The 21211-nt window shown below is 38.0% G+C and overlaps 1 protein-coding gene and 1 long non-coding RNA gene across 8 annotated transcripts; one reads left to right on the top strand and one right to left on the bottom strand.

The window, feature by feature from the left end:
* Positions 1-1962: 1962 nt before the first annotated feature.
* LOC136789776 (uncharacterized) lies at positions 1963-6515 on the bottom strand. 2 transcript variants are annotated; one of them, XR_010828701.1, is made up of 5 exons: positions 6376-6515; positions 6137-6245; positions 5956-6043; positions 3395-3520; positions 1963-2903 (listed from the first exon to the last, which is right to left on the bottom strand). It is a non-coding gene; the product is annotated as an uncharacterized lncRNA (long non-coding RNA). The 2 variants fall into 2 exon arrangements; XR_010828700.1 differs by lacking the exon at positions 6376-6515 and having other exon boundaries at positions 6137-6293.
* On the top strand, positions 6302-20263 carry C2H8orf88 (chromosome 2 C8orf88 homolog). Of its 6 annotated transcripts, XM_066990583.1 has the most exons (8): positions 6302-6662; positions 7582-7662; positions 7828-7914; positions 8946-9038; positions 9841-9917; positions 14028-14112; positions 16624-16730; positions 19992-20263. In XM_066990583.1, the coding sequence occupies exons 4-8, from the start codon at positions 8960-8962 to the stop codon at positions 20028-20030; spliced, it is 387 nt and encodes a 128-aa protein (XP_066846684.1). In that variant the 5' UTR covers positions 6302-6662; positions 7582-7662; positions 7828-7914; positions 8946-8959; the 3' UTR covers positions 20031-20263. The 6 variants fall into 6 exon arrangements, with proteins under 6 accessions (XP_066846684.1, XP_047931208.2, XP_066846685.1 ...); XM_048075251.2 differs by lacking the exon at positions 7582-7662; XM_066990584.1 differs by lacking the exon at positions 7582-7662 and having other exon boundaries at positions 6605-6649; positions 7829-7914.
* The last annotated feature ends 948 nt before the right edge of the window (positions 20264-21211 follow it).

Below are 21211 nucleotides of genomic sequence, written 5' to 3'. Positions count from 1 at the left end.
CCACATTACCAAAGTAAAAAAAAATAAAAAAAATAGAATAAATCTTTTTTCTTCATCTTTGTTTTAAAGTAAAATGCAGAAAATGTAATTGTTAAATATATTGTCATTTTCAAACCAATTTCATAAAACCAGAACAAAAAACATACTGTGCAGCCCCTTCTGTTTCAAGTTACATTACAAATGGTCTGGAGCTAAAGCGAAAGTTCACACAATTTAGTGCAATTGGCTTGAAGAAAATATACATATATATATATATATATATTTAAAGACATCCAAACTGAAAGCTTGGCATATATCTAATTTTGTGAGGGAGCAAATGAAAGCTTTCTAATCCATAGTTTTCCACCTGACGGATTACAGAAAGAATATTGCCACCTCTAATTCAGGCTTTGTCAAGTGATCTGCTGCATTTCCCTGCGGTTTCAGTGTGAAGAAGACAGAGCAGGTTAGGAGTGGAGAATTCTTATGTCACGCTTCACTGGCTGTGGATAAAGCAGTGCTGCTGTCACGAGCAGACCTAAGACTGGTGCTGCAGTGTGTGTGACACTGCCCATTTCCGAGCCAAAGAAAGAGCCCGACTGCCCCACAGCCAGCCAGCAGCGCGGTGATAAGAGCAGGAACTTCAGCCCTGACAGCCAACACACTACCACAGAGCAGTTTGTAATCCTGTTATGCCCGAAATAGCTCGTATTTTTTAATGCAGCATTAAGTGTATTGGACTGTTGCTAATGCTGATTTGATTTTTGAGAGCAGGCAAAGGAAGAAGATGATAAAATTTACAATTTAAATCTCTGAGTGTATGCTCAGAGAACAGACTGATTAACAAACAGTATTTCCTCCTTAGAAATGAGAACTTGATCTGACTTTTTGATTTCTTCTTATTTTAGTGCAATGAGTCTAAAATCCTTGTGATTGTGCCAGTTGGGGGACCACAAAAATACCGTGCTCATTCTCAGTAATGTCAAAGACTTCTGCGGTTCGTTTTGCAGACAAAGAACTTTTTCCAATCTACACACTGAACAGACTTGGGTATTCAAAAAATCAAATTAACTTTGATCCTTGTGGTGGTTGTAGGGCTTCAGTTGCAGAATAAAGTTTCTAGGCACTACTTTTACTTTTGGTGTGATTTTGATTAAACCTCTGGTTGATAGCATCAACAATGATTTTGTTTCTGGTCTGCTCCTGTGCCCTGTTTGTATTTGCTGTTTGGTGACCTCTGCCTTTCCCCCGCCTTTGTCAGAATTTAAGGAGAGCACAGTAAGCTACAGGATAAAGCCCAGAGCATCTGGGTGAGAAAAGCAACTTGGCCAGATCAACCTGCTATCCCAAGTTATGTTACCAGCCAAAATTTGATGGGTCCACTGCTATGCTGAAGTGGCAAGCTGAGGTGATTGAGCATAAGTAAACGACAAGTGTGTCGCAGCATAAATAGCACTGTTTCTGTCTTCTATTAGCTGGGTAATCCCTAGTAGGGAACGCCAAGCCCCACAGAGCATTCATTTTCCCTTAGTGCACCCCAGTACTGTTTCAGTTTTAGGCAAGACACAGGCTCACCCCCTGCTTTGTCCGTGCCCTGCTCCCAGAGGGAGTTGGAGGCATGAATTGGGAAGAGGCTGCAGGGTGCTGCAGTAGTTCTCACAGTCCTTTTCCAAGATTAGCACATATCTGCTGGATATTACACGACACATGAGTGATTCTGGAGCACAAATACAGGTGCAAAGACAGAAAGGACTGGAAAGCACTTCTGCTGTACAGTGCTTTTAAAACTCCAATACACATGTACATAGAAAAACACAGAACAAGAGATGACGTTATGTAATGCAGAAGATCAGTAAGTGCTAAAGTTACACTCTGGCTGCTGTCTGGTAGTTTGTCATTACTGTCAGATATACTCTACCACCTAGAAAAGCAGAGGGAACTGGCTTAGGACAGATACTAAACTAAAAGCTATAGAAATATTAATCTCTTGTAAATAAATTAAAACTTGAATGGCAATATATGTAAGAAACTTTATTCTGTTTCATTATAAAACAGTCCTACCCTGCATTTAGGAAAAGCTAAAAGAGGTCAGAATTCTTCCATTCCAATATTTGGTAATTTCCATTTAGCCATTTTACAAAAAATATATTTTAGGATGACAAAGCAAATTTGATTTCCAGGCAAAGGATTAATTTTCATGAATGTTATTCTTACCCTTATAAATATATACACTCATCTGAATGCATAACAGTTATGTTGGAATTGTACTTCCTATTTGGCATGTAAAGTAAAATTGTCAACAATTTTGATAACTACTTTTGCCCATATCTGTGACATAAACAGATTATCATCATCTCAGTCCTGAGAAACATGAATGCATAGTTTTAATGTGGATGAATTTTCATTCGTGCATTCGTTCATTCAATCTTAGTTGAATATTTTTAGGACCACAAATCTTTCCTACCTTTTCTTCTGCTTTTGTTAATACAAAATACGAAATAAGCAAACAATAGGTATCTTAATATTTTCTGCTTGTCTATGGATATCCTCCTACATACACAAAGGCAGTTAAGCTGTTAGGAGCAGTATAGCAGTTTTCCTTCTCAAGGATTAACAGTCCTATAGCATCTTCTTCCACATTATCCAATGCAATTATACCAAAATAAAGCTCTGCGTCTGAGATGTGCCTTCCACACGCTAGTTCCTTCAAAAGAGGCAAAGGTTAGCATCCCAAAACCAAAGGGGCAACTCTGAGAAGCGTGCAGCACCAGTGCTGGTGTGGCAGCAGCCCCTGATGCTGATGTAAAACCCCTGTGACATAGCAGATCCTGCTGGTTCCATTGGCCATTCTGCCTTTTAATCCTCCTGCCAGTAGCTTCTGGGATCCCCTCTGTGAAGCTGGAAGTGCAGGTGATTCTCAGAGCCTACAAAATAAGGTCAGCTGAAATTATGATGTTCAGTGTCTACAGTCATTGAGAATACTCAGTTCATACAGCTCTGAAGGCACCATTCAGTTTAGATTCTGTAATTAACCTCTGTGTTTCAGTACTGCCAGCTCTCAGTGATGAGAGATAAGCAAGGCAGTCTTTCCCTAAAATAATGAATGTTTAATTTTTATATATCTTTTGTATTATTATTTATAAAATTATTTTTATTTGCCCTTTGGGCATTTATTGGTATTTTTGTGGTTATTTTGATCCATGTTTTCAAGATTCTTCACATCCACAAAAATTAGAAATTTGGAAGAAAAATGTTGAGACTCTGTTACAATTAATGATCTCAGAAAATTAACTTTAAAGCAAAACACATAACTGTAATGAAAGAGAAGCATGAGAGTTGACAGAAGTGAAAGTTTTGTATGTGAAGAAAATATATTTGCATATATTAATGTGCACAGTATCATAAACATTCAAACCTCTTTTTAGTTACATGTTTAGTTACATGTTTTGTACAACTGCAGCAATAGCTTCCTCCTTTTAATTCAACAGTTCCTCTGGTCAATAAGATTAATCATCATGATTAATATTCTCAATTCTCAAATCTATGAAAAAGAAGAGAACATCATCACTATAGTAAATTGGTCAACGTCAGGAATAGGTGGGAGTAAAAAAGCGTTTGCATTCTTTCCTTGTGCTGTCGCCACAAGTCTAGCCACTAGTTCAGCTGAAGAAGTCACTTCACAAAGTAGCTGTATCACAAAAATACAACTACAATCTTCTATATGCACACACATACATATACACACGTCTTGCAGTGTTTTTTCTACAGACTGACAAATAAAGCATATAACACTGGAAATAATGTTTTTTTCCTTTGTGCTGAATTTACTTTGAAAGTGGTTTTAGAAATAAAAATCTCACCCAAACAAGTAATGCTAAATAAATCAGTTACATATGCAAATAAACTGATTGCACTTGGCTGCACAACTGATTGACAAATTACACTGAAAATGTCTTTTTAAACTTGCAGCTACAAGTCTGCCTCCAGGCTAGCCCAAGAGTCCTTTCATTTTAGCACAAAGACATTACTTTGCTACTACCTGCCATCCATTTGGAAACTAAAATACAATTACATGCTCATTTAGATATGCAATTGCTCATTTTTACACGTGCAATATGGATATTGTCTTTCATAAATGTTTTATGTTTTCTTGAACTGTATCTACTAGAGGGAGTAAGTGCGACTGTGTGATGCAGCCTTCACGAGCACAAACATTAAAAAAAGAAATAATCTCTTCTATTAGTTCACCAAGTAGAAGCTAAATATTTTTTTCTTTATATGTGGATTTTGCTCACACATCAATACAAGCTTTATTCTATCTATTTTTATTCTATTTTTTTATCCTATTCTATTTTATTCTATTCTATTCAATTTTTATTTTATTCTATCTATTTTGCTATATATAATTAATTTCTCATGAATAAATCTGGCATTGTTTCTTCAAATTAATCACTGTGTATATCGGATATTTGAGAGAACAATGGATAATCAACAAGTAATGTAAGACCATAACATCAAAGGAAGTAGAAATTTCTACTAGGGTGGAACCAGCACCAGGAAAACTGGGAGGGAGTGGACAAAGTGGAAAAAGAAAACATTAGCTTATGCTTTCAGTTTCCACAGTCAGGAGCAGGATGCTCTCTAGTCACAGGCAAAGTATGACAGCAGGTTGCTGGGCTCTACAAAATGGCTGTGGTCCAGTGCTCCCTCTCTGCCTGTGGCAGAATGCTGGAAAGCTGGTCGCACTGCTACTGCTGGTATTGCCAAGTCACGGGTGGCAGCGTGTGAGGTGATAACTGTTCCTGCTGGGATGGTCAGTGCCTCAAAACAGCCATTACCAGCCCTAATATTCCCATCTTCCCAGCAGGACCAGGAGCAACAAGCTTTCAAAATAGCTGGCGCACACAACTTCTTTCCACTTCATTCCCTCTTTCTGCTCCTGCCTGTTCTCCTTCTATTATACATTGACAGCAGCAGCACAGCCTACAGCCCCTGTGAAATATACATGTAAGGTCTTTACTTTTTAATTCATCCTTAGCGTATTTAACCCTGCAAAAATACTGGAAGGATATGTGAGACTACATCACTGTACGTGTATCATTTTGATACATCAACCACAAGAAAAATTGTGCTGATTGTGTGGGAATCTGTTTTGCAGTGCTTGACACACTTCTTACAAAAGCACAACAGCCCTGTGAGAAACTGTGCCTTCGTCTTGGTTGCCTCATCGATTTTTCTGTCAGGAGCTGTTCTGGAGTAGCAGCAGATATTTAATATTTATTTGTACGTACATATTAGTAATTAGTGGTGATTTAGCTAAGGGAGATGGTTGACATGAGTAAGGAAGTAACTGTTTTACATGATAATCTTGGGAGAATAGATGGCATGGGTCAGAAGAAACGTCTGAGTATAATACACTTGGGAGAAATGACTTCAAGTCATATCAAAATGGCAGCACGTGGGTTAGCATCAGTGTAAGAATGAGACAGTGCACTGTGCACCAGGAAACGAGCTGGAAGATGGTGTGTTATGAGACAAGACTCCAAGTACACAACATCTTTATCTATCAGACGCTACTTTAGGGCCAGTATCCAATTCCGCACACCTGATTTCAGAAAAACAAAATTCAGAGGTTGCAGCAAAGAAAAACTAAGATGCTTGGTGAAACAAACAAACAAACAAAATAAGTCTTTATATATAAAAACTAAGATTTTTAAGTCTTAACAATGGATATTAGTAATTGAATGACTATTTAATTTATTGAAATACCTATATATACCTATATACCTGCTATATATGTAATGAAGTTGTATACTCAATGTCACCTATTCTGAATCTCTGGAGTCAGTAAGTGTTATGTTATATATATATACACATATATTTTATATATGTGTGTATATATATATATATATATAAAGAATAAAAAAAGGATTTTTAATTAAGATTGTGTACTTAAGTAACAAATAAAGTGACTACCTGGAATGGAGGAAATTAACATCAGTGAATTTTAGTCTGCCTCCTTGGTAGTTAGCAGGCCTTATCCACTGTTGCTGTTGATCACAGACTGCAACAAAAATATATTTACATTTCAAAACCGTGCAGGACACCGTCACTTGTGTGCCTGAGAAGCTGGTGGCAGTTCCCTAGTGCCCAGTACCTGTGTGAGGAGCTGGTACCTTTGGGCAGGTTGGCACGGGCAATTTCAGGCTCACAAAACACCTGCCTGCTTTCTCCAGCCTCTGGATTTTCCTTTTCTTTCTGGATGGCTGTAGTTAGGGAGGATGAGTCACTTATTTTCTCCTTATTTCTACTGTTAACCTGTAATATCTGAAGAATGAGAACTCCATTTTGTAGGAAGGATGAGTGACTTGAGCAGCAGACTGCGTTTTTGAACACCTCATTAGCTGCCAGCACACCAAGTCAGCACCATGTGAAGAAACCCTTTCTGTTCAGCCACACCCAGACACCGACTGACCCCAAACCTTGCTTTTTATGGCCACCACGGCAACCTGGCCAGAAGCCAGGCTGGGGAGCACACCCCCCCCTCCCTCCCACCCGAGGCCGGAGCCTTGCCCCCTGACCGGCCTCGGGCCACCGTTCAACGGCCGGCGGCGACCCCGCCCCCGGCTGTGGCACAGCCGCCGCCCCGAGGGAGCGCCGTGGGGCCAGGGGAGCTGCCTGAGGCGAGGGGCGAGGGGAGCCGCTCCGGGGGGCGGCCACAGCCCGGCTGGGCACCCCCTGGGGTCCGCGGCCCGAAGGGGAGCCGGGGAGGGGGATGGCGGCTGGGCTAGGCTGGGGCAGGCTGAGGTGGTGCTGCGATGGTGGGTGACAGCGTGGATCTCGGGGGGTTGTGGGGTCAGGCTGAAACAGGGAGCCCCTCTGGGCAAGGGGGGTGATCTCTGTTCTGTACTCGTGTGCCCACCTCGGGGCTTGGGGGACTTTTTTATAAGAGTTGTATTAGTGCTCTTTCAGGGAACCATTGACCCATACTGTCCCTGTGGAGTCCTAGTGAGCTCGTTGCTGAGAATGCCCAGCTTCCTCAGATGCTCAAAAAATAATCACACAGAAATCCTGCCAGACCTTACTGCTTCTGCAGAGGGCTTCCTCGCTGCTGGGCCTTCCTCTCAGGAGGTGAAAAAAAAAATAAACTTTTGAGAAGCAATGTGGGCTTAGCAAGGGGAAGGCCTGGGGCTGCAGCAGGTGCCCCTGTAGTGATGGCCTCTCCTGGAGGCAGTTTGTTTCTCAGCTACTAAAGCTATTTTTTCACCACTTTCTTGATTTTATTAAGATATTGTATTACTAGGATAATTACTGTGATATTCTGTAAATCCAGATCAGGCTAGATGATTTGTTGAGAGCTCATCTAGCCTCCTCCTTCTACTGAAAGGACTTAAAAAGGAGGATGTGGAACTATTTCAATACCGTAATGGATTTCACCCTTTCCCAAACTTACTTCTCTCATTTTTTTTCTTCTTTGCCTGCTTTGGGAGTATGTGGCTTCCTAGACATAGTCCTCTTTGAAATCTGGGAGCAGAGATGAGGGGGAGGAGGAGAATTGTGTTGTTTTGTCATCACTACAAGTCATCTTGTTTCTATCTACAGGAGAAAGCTGAAAAAATACAGGTTTCCTTCATTGGAGAAGCTACCCAGCCTCTTACACGTTTTTTGCTGTTCTGAAAAAGTGTATGCATGTCATTTACAACCAGGATATGGAGGAAAGCTTGTATTTTTTTCATCTTCTGATGCAGCAAATATTACTGTATTGCTTTATGTGGAAATGTAGTCTCTAGTATAAATGTAGTTTAAATAAGCGTTCCTAATCTGGAGAAAATGAAATTTATCTTCCAGGTCAGTAGTCTCAGTTCATTCACCTGCAGGAATTTTCCTTGTTGCTTTGACTACAGCTTTCAAGCCCTTCTTTTTTAAGTTGAGAAGGTAGGGAAAACAGGGAATCAGATCTGTTTTTTTTTTTTTTTTTTCCCCTCGTTTCAGTTTGACTATTTTAATTCAGATAGTAACTGACAGTTGGTTTGCTAGATCTGGATTCAAATTGTTTATGTTGGAAAACTCACTTGAAAATAGTAAAAGTTCAGTGTTCAAAAGATTGTAACGTACTAAATGAACAGTTTATTTATTTATTTGTTTTTTTTTATAATGCAGAGACCATATGAAATGAGAGGGAACACTGACTGATTCATATTTTAAATAACCTAACTTTTATCTTGTTCCATATCAGAATTGGATAATATCTCTGTAGTTTCCATTCTTGAACTTTATAGTTTCCTTTGAATCTTTTTTGTTGTTGTTTTTGCAATTCTTCCTTTGTGTTATAAAGTCTTTGAAAAAAAATGAATTTCAGTATTGTTACTATTGTGCTGGTTGTTGTTTCAGTGGCAAGGAGAAGGACTAAGCACTAGTTATGAGTAGCCATTTATTTACAGTGGCGAACTTCAGTGGCTTTTGGTGTTTCTGTAGCAGTAAAATTTAGTGGGAAGATGCAAATCTGTATTAATTTAACTAAACCAGACAATAAAAAACAATTATGGAAGTACATGTATGTACATATAAAGAACATACAGCCAGCAGACTGTAAGGGGAAGACCAGTGCTAATTAATTTACCCCCGTTTTGATTAAGGTAACTGTTAGAAAATGCCTTTGTTTCCATCATGTATCCCCATCTCCTTCTGCCATACCTACAAAAAATCTTATTGAGAAGCAGCTAGGGCAGCTCAGTCGGAGGGAAAAATAAGGGAAATGTCTGATTATGTCTTTGCAAATTTTATCCAACTTACTTTGTCATCTAAGAAAGATTCTGTTAGGACTTGCTTTTCTTTCCTGACTGATTGTTTAATAAATAGTATATGCTCTTGTCACATGTGACTAACAAATGATAGACTATTCTTCTAACTTAACATCCATATGTGAAGCTGAATACTTTGTGTTGATTTCTGCTGCTTTTTTAAAGTGTGACGCTTCAAAATGCTAAAGGGAGCTAAAAGGTTTGTTGGTAAATCCCTTCAGCCAGCACGACCTGTGCGTCATTTGCCTTCAAAACAAGGTGAGTAACTCACAAAGCCAAAACTCTTATTTAAGGAAATAAGAAGGGTGTGTAAGGTTTCTTGTCTTTTTTATTTATTTATTTAATTATTTTTATTGCTTTGTTCACACTACAGTGATGCATAACTGTTGTGCTCTGTGTTGGTCTCACTACATCACCTCTGTGATAAAATCTGATTTTAAACTACATCAGGTTTATGCAGAACTCTTCTTGGTGTTACTCTTATAGTTTGGCATCTGAATTTCTAGGATACTTCAGGAAGCTCAGTCAGTCTTACCTATTAGATTTAGATTTCTTGGGTTAGTTGACTCCTACTGTTGAAAACAATAAATACACGTAAGTTAACAAATGGATTGTTTAATTCTATTGCAAATACAAAGTACTGCACCATACCATTGTTATCTAGCCTTCATACAAGTTTTTTTTTTCTGATAAAGACCACGTGGTATTTATATAAGATGTATGTATTATATATATTTTTTTTAATTCTCTGTTTATGCCTCTTTGATATTATTCATTACAGCTATTACTAAGTTAGAAATCTTTGGTAGCTAGAGAAACAATGCCAGCATTGCTGATGTGGACAGAAGCTGTGACATCATAAACTTACTTTGTGTTCAAGTTCATGGAAGAAATGGAAAGTTCTATTACGATGTTCACAGAGCTTTTAACTTGTGAATAGATGCCTGTATAATCGCTTTGCAGTTGGGTTTCAGTAACGTTCTGCTGGCAGGTATCACAAAAATAATGTAGAGTCTAGTTAGAGTATTTTTATCTTAATGTTTTCTTTTATCTTCACCAGCATCAACAATTACTTTCGAGTTTCAGACTGAGTTACCTAGCAACAGTCAAGTATGTTTGCAGAGTAAGGTTGACTGGGTGAGTACTGAGTAAATACTAAATGATGAAGTTGATGAAAGAGTCTGTTCTGGAGTACCATAAATTGGAGGTCAGCTGATCCTTTATGTCAGCAAATGAAAAGGACGGGGTATTTCCCCAACTAGCAATGTCCTTGAATCTGTATGTTATAAACTAAAATCATTAGAAGTGTTTACAAAGAACTGAGGCTTTGAGGAGTGCCTCGATATTTGTGTAGTACCTAAAAAATACATCTTACAAATTACTTATGTAAGAGTCTTTTGAAAGTCTGTGTGGCTTTTGTTTCATCTTCACTGAATTTAAGAGAGAGCTCTTTTAAAGTACACAGATTCAGTCTTTCTTCACTCTGTGTAAAAAATAGTACTAGAAATATATGTACATATGAGTTAGCACAGGCAGAAATCAATTTGAGGCAGCAAACTCAGAAAACTAGGTATTTAAATTGTGTGTGTGTTCTAAGTTCAGTTTCGTTGGCTGTGCCGGACTGGGCTGTAAATGGGTTTAGCGTTCAAAAAACAGAAGAGCTCTAGTGCTTTACTGCCGCCAAATACTTGGTTTTAGGCATCTTACAAAATGTCTTTCAAACATGAAATTTGTTGTAGCTGTTTTCTGCAAGCTGAAGTTCATAGTATTCCACCTGCAGTGCTTAAAGTTCTGTAGTCTGAATTTGATTTTCTGTTGATTCTGCTTTGAATGTCCCTCAGAACATACTGGAAGTTTTGAATTTATTTTTTTTTTGGTAACGCCAAGTATCTGTTCCTTCATCTTTTGTTTTAGTGTGAGTTTAATAATCCTATTGTCCTTTTATGTATTGTATGAAGCTTCTGGAATCTGCCTTTGACTTTCTCTTTTCTTTCCTTTTTTCTGGGGTGTGTGTTAAGGTGTTGGCAGCCTATCCTATGAACTCTACAATTACTACTGCTACATATTTATCTTTGATCACAGGGAGGGAAATGAACAGTTATACTTGTCTCTTGAGCAGTGTGGATGTAGGAGAACAAACATTTAGAATAGTCCTGGGGGCTGCAGTGCAGTAGTACTGAATTTCAGTTTCATTAGTATTTGGCTACATGTAGCTACATATTGCATTTCTTTGATGATGGTAGAGTTTTTTTTGTTCTTTAATTTTAGCCTTTTCTCCAGCATAAGATACTGAGAAGGCTTTTAAATAATGCTCACTGTCAGCTGTTTTGTAGGTACTTCCAAATACTAGCTGATTAGTAAGTACTCTGTGAACTTGTTGCTTTTAGTTGACAGGCAGCACTAGCCTAGAGGCTGGCATAGCAGCCTCACAGAGTATTTTTCTTAGAAAGGACTGTGTAGTAGCCAGTTCTGAAGATACCAAGACCTGAATCTGATGACCCATTAAAGCATGATTGCATGCAAATTGGTGTCTTGCCAAACATTCTCCTGTGTTTTAAAAAACATCAGTGATCATCTGAGAAAGCTGTATGTTGTTATGCATTTGCTCTTTGGCTGCTGGTATGGTGAGATGTGATTCCCATTCCTAGAGCAAAATACATATTTCACTTCAAGAACCTGTTCTTCAAAATTATAATTGTATTAAAGCTGGTTTAAATCTTACTGCCTCTTTGGCAGGATAGTAGTAGTGCTCTGACTGTGCAGTCATAAATCTTTAATTTTCTTTATCCCTTTTCACCCTTCCCCCAGTGCATTTCCTTTTGCACAAGATAAAGGAGCACACCGCAAGGTACAAAGCAGGAATACGTTGATGTAACACTTCATATTACTAAATGGTCTTAAGTAGTACTGACCTGCTAAATATCAAAGAATAAATATTCAAGTTGGCGTAGAGTAGCATACAGGAAAATTAGGTTAGCTTTGGAAGGCTTGGTGAAACATGAAGTAAAAAACAAAGCAGATTGTATTTGCCGCTAACATTGATAGATTTTAGAAAAATAAACTGTAGAAATAAAATAAGCCAGCTCTGACAAATGAGGTACCTGAAGCAGTGAAGGAACTAGGAAGAATATGGCGACAGAATTCCCCAAGCTGCTTTACTCAGGGGTATTTTATGTGAATGCTTAAAGCTGTTTAGATACCTGCCAGGAAAACAAACAAACAAAAAAACCACATCATTATGGCACATCAGAAATGTTAACATTAACTCTGAGTAATCTAAAGAATAGTGAATTATGCCATCCAAGGAACTTATTATAGCCTAGAAAAATAGAGAAGATCTACTGCTGATAATGAGCTAGAAAAATAGAGAAGATCTACTGCTGATAATGAGCACAGTGACAGTGCTTGTGTAGAAGGTATTAGCCTTGATTCTAGGCAATTTCCAGTCAGTTTTCTAGTACAGAAGACATTTTATTAGTAAGACGTTAGCAATTTTTCTGCTTTACGAGGATTAACAGAATAAAACTGGTAGTTTCCACGCTGTTCTGTACTCAATTTATGAGTAGTCAGAACAGGTAACTGTGAATGAACTGATTTAAATTTAACAACAAAAAAATTTAGTTGAGACATGTAGCCTGTGGTAAATGTCCAGGTATTCATGTGTCACAGTGCATGTAGTATAGAAGTTTGGGCCTTCTCTACGGGTGCTGCTTGCAACAGATACTAGCTGTGAAACTGCCTTTTGCTTTCGTACAGTTTTATCAGACAAACTGATGTTCAGTGGGTGGCAGTGTCTGAGCATCTGGATGGGACTTCTTCTGGATCTTGTACAGTGAATAAAGCAAAGAATTCTTTTTATTCCTTTATGGTATGCAAATAATTTTTAAAGAAAAGATCTGGAGAGTGTTGAGTCCACTACCTCATATCTACTGGAGGTAGAGGAAAAAAAGGCTTGAAAAGCCTCCAACAGTCAGTATCAGTTCTAACTTGCTACTCCTTAAATACCGTTTTAAAATGATGCTGAGCTTCAGAAAGACATGCACTGCTCAAGGGGTATTCTTTATAGATGAATTCCATTCTTCAGAGATGTATTTCAGATGAGAACATGTTTGGGAGTGTTCTTGTGAGTGATACTCAAATATTTAAGTTTTGGGTTGAAAACCAAAAATACTATAAATCTCGATATTATAAAGCAGTTGGCAGAGTGATGTGAGGGGAGCGTGGTGCAGGAAGAAATACAAATTTGTTGTGGTGACGTCTCACGCATTGTTGTTAATTATGCATGCTTTTTTCTTGTATTAACACATTCCTTGAGAATGTATTAATACTCTTTCCTTTATTGTACTTGGGAAGGAGCTTCTTAATATCTAAGACTTGCCAAGACTGGTTGAATATTACAAATCAGTTAGAATTAGCAGTATGTCTCTCTATTAACTTATTCATCTGAAATTCCTAGATGTTTCAGATGTGTTTTTTTTTTCCCCCAGAAATTTTAGACAAATCAGGAAAAGATAACTGTCAACCACAGAAATGGGAGTATGAGTAGAGTGGTGATAAGCTGATATGCTAGAAATATTTTGCCATTTCACAATTCCTAGTCTCTGACTGCACTGCAGTCAGCACACCGTGAAAGCTAGGTAGTGCAGTTAAGGCACAAATGTTGACTGTTATCTCTGTCCAGAAAATGAGATTTGCTTTTGACAAATGTAGGTGTTGGAGAGAATGTGAAAGAATGTGTGTGTCCTTATTTGTGTGTAACCAATAGTAACAAATGTCCTACGGGTTCACGTGAAACCTCTCAGGCATTTTACATTAACACTATTCCTATTTACAGTTCTTTTCTGTGTATGGACAAGACCGTCATCTTTCATCCATTGGCTGTTATTAATAACTACAGTTCTGACCATGGTTTAATTTGTGCAAGTCTGTTTCCATAAAGAGGATAGTTATGAAATTATGAAAAGTAAAACAAAACAAACAAAACAACAACACCTGAATCCTCCTTTTTTTTCTTTTTTTTTTTTTTTTTTAATGTTCACAGAAAGTGTAAAAGGTCTAAGATCTTGGCAGCTTGTAAAAGAAAAAAAATATTAGAATGCTAAAACTCTGCTATAACTTCTTTTAACTAAGAAACCCAGAAACATATATCCTCATTTTAATATCTTGAACAACAAGCTTCGTAACTTGTTCGTGAAATATATTCAAAAAAAAAAAAAAGTTTACATAACTTTTTCTTTCCTGTTTTAGTTATCTGAAATGACTGAAATGAAGATCTTAACTCAAAATACGATGCCTCGTCAACCAAACCAGCATGAGTTAGAGACAAAAAAAGGTAAAATATTGCAAGCAGATCATTGTCAGATTTGTATTTTCTGGGTGGAAGATAAAGGAACTTTGCTGCATATTATTTTTTTCGGATTTGAGAGTTTGTCTTCCTTCTATACCACAATATGTGAATGTTATGAAACTTGACTGTTTTTCATGTGACATTCCAGAGTAAGTGTAAAACTTGGCCATAACTGAGGTGGGAACCCTCCACTGGTAGACTTGCTTGTGTATAAAGATGTGTCTGGGCAATGTTTTGTGAGTTCCTGTCTTGTAAAAATTGAGTGTAAACATTTTTTCATGCAAGTCCTGGTTTTGTATAAGTTGCTTGTGTGTGTGGAAGTACAGGCCTGATCTGCATCCTCTGACCTTGCAGGGGGTCAGTCCTCTGCTGTTGCAGCAGTCATGGCATACAATCTTTAAGATTATTGCATGCAGGTAATTTAAGAATTTAAGAGTTTGGCTTCTTCCTGCTCTTACTGCAGTGCTTCTGAAGTACTAATATTCTGATGGCTAGAAATCACTTTCTTCCATGATTTAGTCCCTTCGAGTTTGTTCTTTTGTCAACACTGTCCTTAAGGTTTGTTCCTCTTGCTTTCAGAGTGACTCTTTTCTTTCTGTACTGCTTGTCATTCAGTAGTCATAAAACATATATTTTTTTTTCTTGGTCACGGTTTGGTAGGATAAAGCCAAACATTTACTTTTTTTTTACATTAAGTAATATTCTTAGATTCCAAAATTATTCTCACAGCTGTCCTCTGCACCATTTGCTGCTTAATTCTTCATTCTTAAACATACCACAGGAACTGAGATAGTGATCCATATTAGGTCATCAATTCACTGAGATAATTTTTTCTGTGAATGTATGCACATAAACAGGCATCTAAATTCGTCACCTGTAATCTACAATCCTTCAACCCGGAGACTTAGTTTGTTCTGTTGCTCTTAAGAATTTAAAGAATTACGTTAAATTTTACTGAGTCTTTCTTGTATTTCCTCAGTCTGAGTTTATTGTCAACCAGGTTCTTGAACTGTAATTCTCCACTGATGTGTGTTCCTGACTTGAAGGTAAAGTTATTTCTTTTGATCCTGGTAAATAACATTACCTGCTCTTTAGATCTAACTTGAATCATGGAATCATAAAATCATAAATTATCCCAGGTTGGAAGTGACCCACCAGGATCATCGAGCCCAACTCCTGTCACTGTCCCCAGAGAGCAGAGCTCAGCGCCTGCCCCTCCGCTCCCCTCGTGAGGGAGCTGCAGGCCGCCGTGAGGCCTCCCCTCAGCCTGCTCTGCTCTGGGCTGAGCAAACCAAGGGACCTCAGCTGCTCTTCTTAAATCTTCGCCTCCAGAACTTTCACCATCTTTGTAGCCCTCCTTTGGATGCTCTTTAATAGCTTTATATTCTTATATTGTGGTACCCGAGACCGTACAGTTCTGTGCTGGACTTTGCAACTTCTGTCTGTTGGTGCAGGCTTTCTGATCCTTTCCTGTTGATTTTGCTTGTGTGTAGAGACTATTTTGTTTTACAAAATCTTAATTTGTTTCTCATCAGATCCTGGTCTTTATAAGCCATCACTTTTTCAATCTTTTGTTAATTGTCATCCATTCTTTCAGCGTAACACAACTTTAGAGGTCGTCTTGTTCAGCTACTGCCTATAAATGTCTCCTCATTTCTTTTTTCTTTTTTTTTTTTCCCCTCTCCTGCATCACAGTGTGTAATTTCCACTGGAACTCAATTTTTACAGAGTTTTACATCTTAGCTGTACCTATAGTTGTCACCTAGGACAAGAAGTGAAGTTTGTCCATTTCTTGCCTCATTTCTTTCTTTTTCTGCTCTTTTTAAAGAGTATCTGCTTAAAAAATGGACCATGGGTAGATATACCTGAGGCTGTGCTAGAGATAGTGCTACAGACTCGAGTTCTAACATGCTCATTCTAAGCAAAGCCCTTAACTGTTGTTGAGTCTGTAAAACTCTCAGAACTATTTCACTGGTACAAATTTGTTTGCCAGTTTATGTATGGCAGATTTCATATTTTTTTTTTAGTTGTTGAAAGACAACCATGTAAAAGCTCCAAGAAGAGAGTGACTCGTTTTTTTTTACGTGTCTCACAGAAACATTGGCCACTTTGGTGTAAGTTACAAAGAGACTTATGGAGATTGTCTTCTAGGGCTTAAAGGCCAACTTGTGGTTAATTATAACAAGCTATAGGGAGTCTGTCTGTAGCATAAAATTGGGTTCACTTTTTTTTGTTCATTTGTATTAAAGCAACAAACCTTTATTAGCTTGGAGTAGTCCTCCTGATTAACTAAGGCAATTTAATAGAATTAAGAGTGAGATGCTCTGTAATTTACTACAGATGTCCAGTGTCAGACTTAAATTAATACTGCTTTTAGTACTGATTTTTACATGCATACAGCATTTCCACCCTTTTAATAAAAAGCCAGATCAGTTATCTGAATTCCAAACTTGAATGCATTAAACATCAACATTGAACTTAATTATGTATTCACAGAAAGGATCAAATACAGCAGAGATTTCCTTCTGGAGCTGTCAAGTGTTTCACTCTCTCAGAAGAAGCCAGAGTTTCTGCCAGATCATCCAATTGTACTTGAAAAACCAGTAAGTGTGTTTTTCCAGTTAAATGAAGTTATGAAAAAACAGTCGTGGAGGTTTTCACTAGCCATTTCTTATCTTATTAAGTCTTATCTTACTGTTTGCAAGGTCTGCTTTTAAACTTTTTACTCTGCGTTGTGTTGTATGCGTGTAAGCCCCACCTGCATATGCCAGTTTATCATACAGATAAAAATAACTGCGTTCTCTGATTCTACTCTGCTGCAAATGGGGATGTAAATTATAAACCATTATTAGCCTGGATTTTGTTACGTAACAGCATGAAGTGTATCACTTAGGTATCATTCTTGGTGTCTTCAGCACAAGCTATGGGTAGATGAACAGGAAGCCAAAGTGACATGGTAATAAGCATTTATGACATTCTGTATAAACGTTTTTTCATTATCCTGTTTTTATAATTTTGATGTGCTATTTTAATAGAAAACTCTTTTCAACTTGTAGTTATTAGAAATATTGATATGTAGAAATATTGATACTGTCTTTCTTTAGTTGGTCCTTTTCTTTTATTCTGAAACAGCCAAGTCGTCTTCAGATCCTGGTTTCTGGTGGTCTCCATGTACAATGTTAAGACTTTAGGTGTCAAGGCAGTTGCTATTGCAGCTACATTTTGTCTTTTTTTTCCCTCCTTTTGCCTGACATAGCACATACCGGTAATTGTTCTCCTTGTAAAGTATTTTATTTTTTGTGGGTGTTTGTTGTACAGTTTTCCTATGTACATTGTATACAGTGTCACTAGTCTGGGTCAGAATTTTCTTTTTCCCCCTTCAATTTCATTTAAGGAAGTGGTCTAGGCATTAAATAAATCTTGTTAGAATTCCTGTTGCCATATACTGAAATAATTTTTTGATGCATGTGCCCTACCCAACTAGTCACTTTCTATTAAAAATTTTGAAGTACTTGGGGATGTGAAGTTGTTCTGTATGGGAATCCAGGTATAAGAACCTGAACAGAACAGAAGCTGAACTTATTTGAGGAATACCTTTACTCTGCCTGTTGTGAGTTAAACACCAGTTGGCAGTAAAACATCGCACAGCTGCTTGCTCACTGCTTCCCAGTGAAATGGGAAGGGCAAAAGAATTGGAAGGGAAAAAGTGAGAAAATTCATGGGTTGAGATAAAGGCAGTTTGCTATGTAAAGCCAAAGCTGCGAGCACAAACAAAACAAAGAATTTATTCACTACTTCCCATCAGCAGGCAGATGTTTAGCTATTTCCAGGAAAGGGCTTCTTCATGCATAATGGTTATTTAGGAAGACAGACGCCATCGCTCTGAATGTGTCCGTCCATGTACCTGTGCCCCTCTCCTACCAGCCTTGCTGAACGTGACATCATATGGTAGGGAATATCCCTTTGGCCAGGTTGGGGCTCTTGTGCTGGATGAGCCCTCTGCCAACTTCTTGTGCGCCCTCAGCATACTTGTGGGGTGGCAGGGTGAAAAACAGAGGGCCATGACAGTGTGTAAGCATTGCTCAGCAATAGCTTTAACAACCACGTGCGTTAAATGTGTTTGGTCACAAATCCAAACCAGCACTGTACCAGCTACTATGAAGAAAGTTGACTCTCTCCCAGCCAAAACCAGTACGTCTGTCAGCTAATAGATCCTACTTGAAGGTTTCAGAGGTTAGTGTGAAAAGGTGCACGCTGAACTTTAAAAATGAGGAGTAATAAAACACGTTTCAAAATTAGAAGAAAAAAATAAGCAAACATTTTATGGGACAGGCAAAGAACTGCATTATTTCCTCTTCTGTGTCGACTGCTTCTATTGATAAACAGTGATAAGACTTTCATGAAATACAAAATTGATTTTTCAGCATGGAAATAGAAGAGACTTTGGTCTGATCAGAGTGTGGGAATCATTGGTGTGAAGACCCCCTTAAAACAGTGACACTGAATAAGCAATTTTTCTATCCAAGAGGGGATTTATCTCAAATAAGAATACTCAGAGCCCAATATCCCATAAACAGATTGAGCCTGTTAAAGATTTTTCTTATGGCTTCTTAAAATGTATGAATGGGAGAAAAGCATTTCATACTTCTCGACCACGTAATCTGAGAAAGTACCTGGAATTGAAGAAGTAAAGATAAATTCAAAACTATTTTAGCCAGTAAAGTGAAGGAATTTAGTCAGTGATTTCAGGCTCCTTCTCATGCAAAAGAAAGCTGTGTGAAAGCTGTCTCTCACTTTAGATCTTACAGAATGTCTAAGTCTAAATATTTGTATTTTTAAGTTCCCATTAGTTTAAAAAAAATAAAATCTTACTCATAACATTTGTGATTTCTAGAAGGATAGGAGAGATACAGACTGATTTTAAGGACATCCTGTAAAGGAGTGCACTGCAAGACAATTTACTTAAGCTGAACAGTAAATGGTGTTCAATTATTTCATTATCCGTCTTTGGCCCTCTTCACTTGAGTTTCCTTCATGCAGCAGACCCTGTCATTACATGCGAAAATTCCCTAGTGTTGATTAATCCCACAGCACCCATTTTTCTACATAGAAACCAGAGGGATCGATGAGATGCATGTATAAATTAAAAAAATGTTTAAAAGGGGCAGAAGGAGCCCTCCGAGTACCTGATGAAAAACATGCAATACTGCAGCATGTCAGTAGCTTGTATTTCAGGAGCCCGTGGCTATCAAGAGTTTCCTGCTGAATTGAATAGTTAAATGGCTTTTACCCATCTTAAAACTTTTGGCTCTGAGGTCGTGACTGAAGTATATGCCCATTTATAAGTGAAGGCCATAATTACAGATGGAGGAAGCTTCCTAGAGTGACTTTTACAAGGGAGATGTGTTGTTACAGTTTGTTACCTGTGGGTTGCGTTTGTCCCTAAAGGCACTGTCTTTTTTTGAGAAATAGGATCAGCCCTACATGTACATAGCTCAGCATCTGAGCTGTATTGACATTACTGTGTTGACAAATTATGCCAGGAAGATTTCAGATCAAGTCTCCACTGCTAATGGAAGTAGAACAGTTTGAATGCCCCACCCCTGGAATTGTTTGTGGCCAGGCTGGATGGGGCCCTGGGCAACCTGATCTAGTGGGAGGTGTTCCTGCCCGTGGCAGGGAAGTTGGAATTAGGTGATCTTTAAGATCCTTTCCAATCTAAGCCATTCTATGAATTAATCTGAAAAATACCAAGTTGTTAAATGTACATGGGGTAGAAAAGGCTTATGAAAGTCGACTCATGGAAACTTGGCTGAAATGATCTCTTATTGCTGAAGTAACTTGAGGGTTTGTTTGTCTTGCAGGAAAACAGCAACCCTCTTGTTGACGTATGCAAGAAGTGACAGGTAGTTTGGAAGATGAGAAATCTTGTCAGTGAAGGAGCTGCATACAATGTAGAAATTCAAGATTCTTAAAGGTGCCTAGAGATGAAAAGGGGACCTTACAAAATCTGTGGAAATGCCTGTTCCTATCTGTAATTCCCAGAATGCTCTAAAAGGCAAACTACTTTGTAGTACCTGAGATGGTAATACAGTTGCAGTGAAAATAAATTATTTTACAATTTGGTGCGACAGAATTTTTTTTTCTGCATTTGTGTTATGCGGCTATATGGTTTGTCTGACCATAAACTTTAAACCAGTACTTGACTGAGGCTTCTTGCTTGCTCTTGACTTCCTTTCTTACCAGTAATAATGGAACAACAAATACTGCGTTATATCTCATATGTGTTAGGATATGTAGCTTTCTTTCTTTTTTTTTTTTGTCAGAACTTCAGTTGCTTTCACTCTTCACTTGAAATCTCCCTCTTGACAGAGGACATGCCTTACTATTCTGTGGATGCACACAGTCTTTCAAGGTACACAGTATCTTGTTGCTAAGAGTTTACCTAAAATGAGAACTCTTCTTACCACAGGTCAGAACAGGGGAACTGTCTAAGCATTGTGTTTCTTGAAGCTCGTTGTAAATAATTGCCCAGTGTTCTTGACTTTTCAAAGAGGAAGCAATGGGTACCATTGAGGAACAAGACAGGTTTTCATCACTTGTGTCAGTAAAGTGCATACCAGAACATATTTTTGTTCAATTAGAATAGTATTTAAAAGTGAAAGCACTAGTTTATTTCTTTACAGCACCTTTCAGTTAACAAGCATCAATAATTGTTATTTTGTGCAAATGTAGTCATCTTCAAAACCTGCATTCAGACCTGCAGTAACATACTTTGGGTGGTGAAGGCAATTTTTAAACTTCAGTGGCAAATGGAAGCTAAATCAGACTATGTTGGATATTAACTGCAAGAGTGCAGAAAACTTTCGAGTTGACTTTGATAGACCCTTGATTTTTTCCTAAAACTATGGAATTTAGGTAATAAACTAGTTTTTTTTTTTAATTATATATAAATATATTTAGCAGGAATTGTTAATTAAAATAAGCTTGCAAGTATATTCTGTTTGTGTATTGTTTGCAAGTGTGCTGGTTTAATACCAGCAGGTAGCTGAGCTCCACCACACTGCTTTCACTCCACCTCCTC

The sequence above is a fragment of the Anser cygnoides genome, chromosome 2 (genome assembly GCF_040182565.1).
Source record: "Anser cygnoides isolate HZ-2024a breed goose chromosome 2, Taihu_goose_T2T_genome, whole genome shotgun sequence".
Lineage (NCBI taxonomy): Eukaryota > Metazoa > Chordata > Aves > Anseriformes > Anatidae > Anser > Anser cygnoides.
The sequence above is the reverse complement of the archived record's forward strand: the minus strand, read 5'-3'. Positions and strand labels throughout refer to the sequence as shown.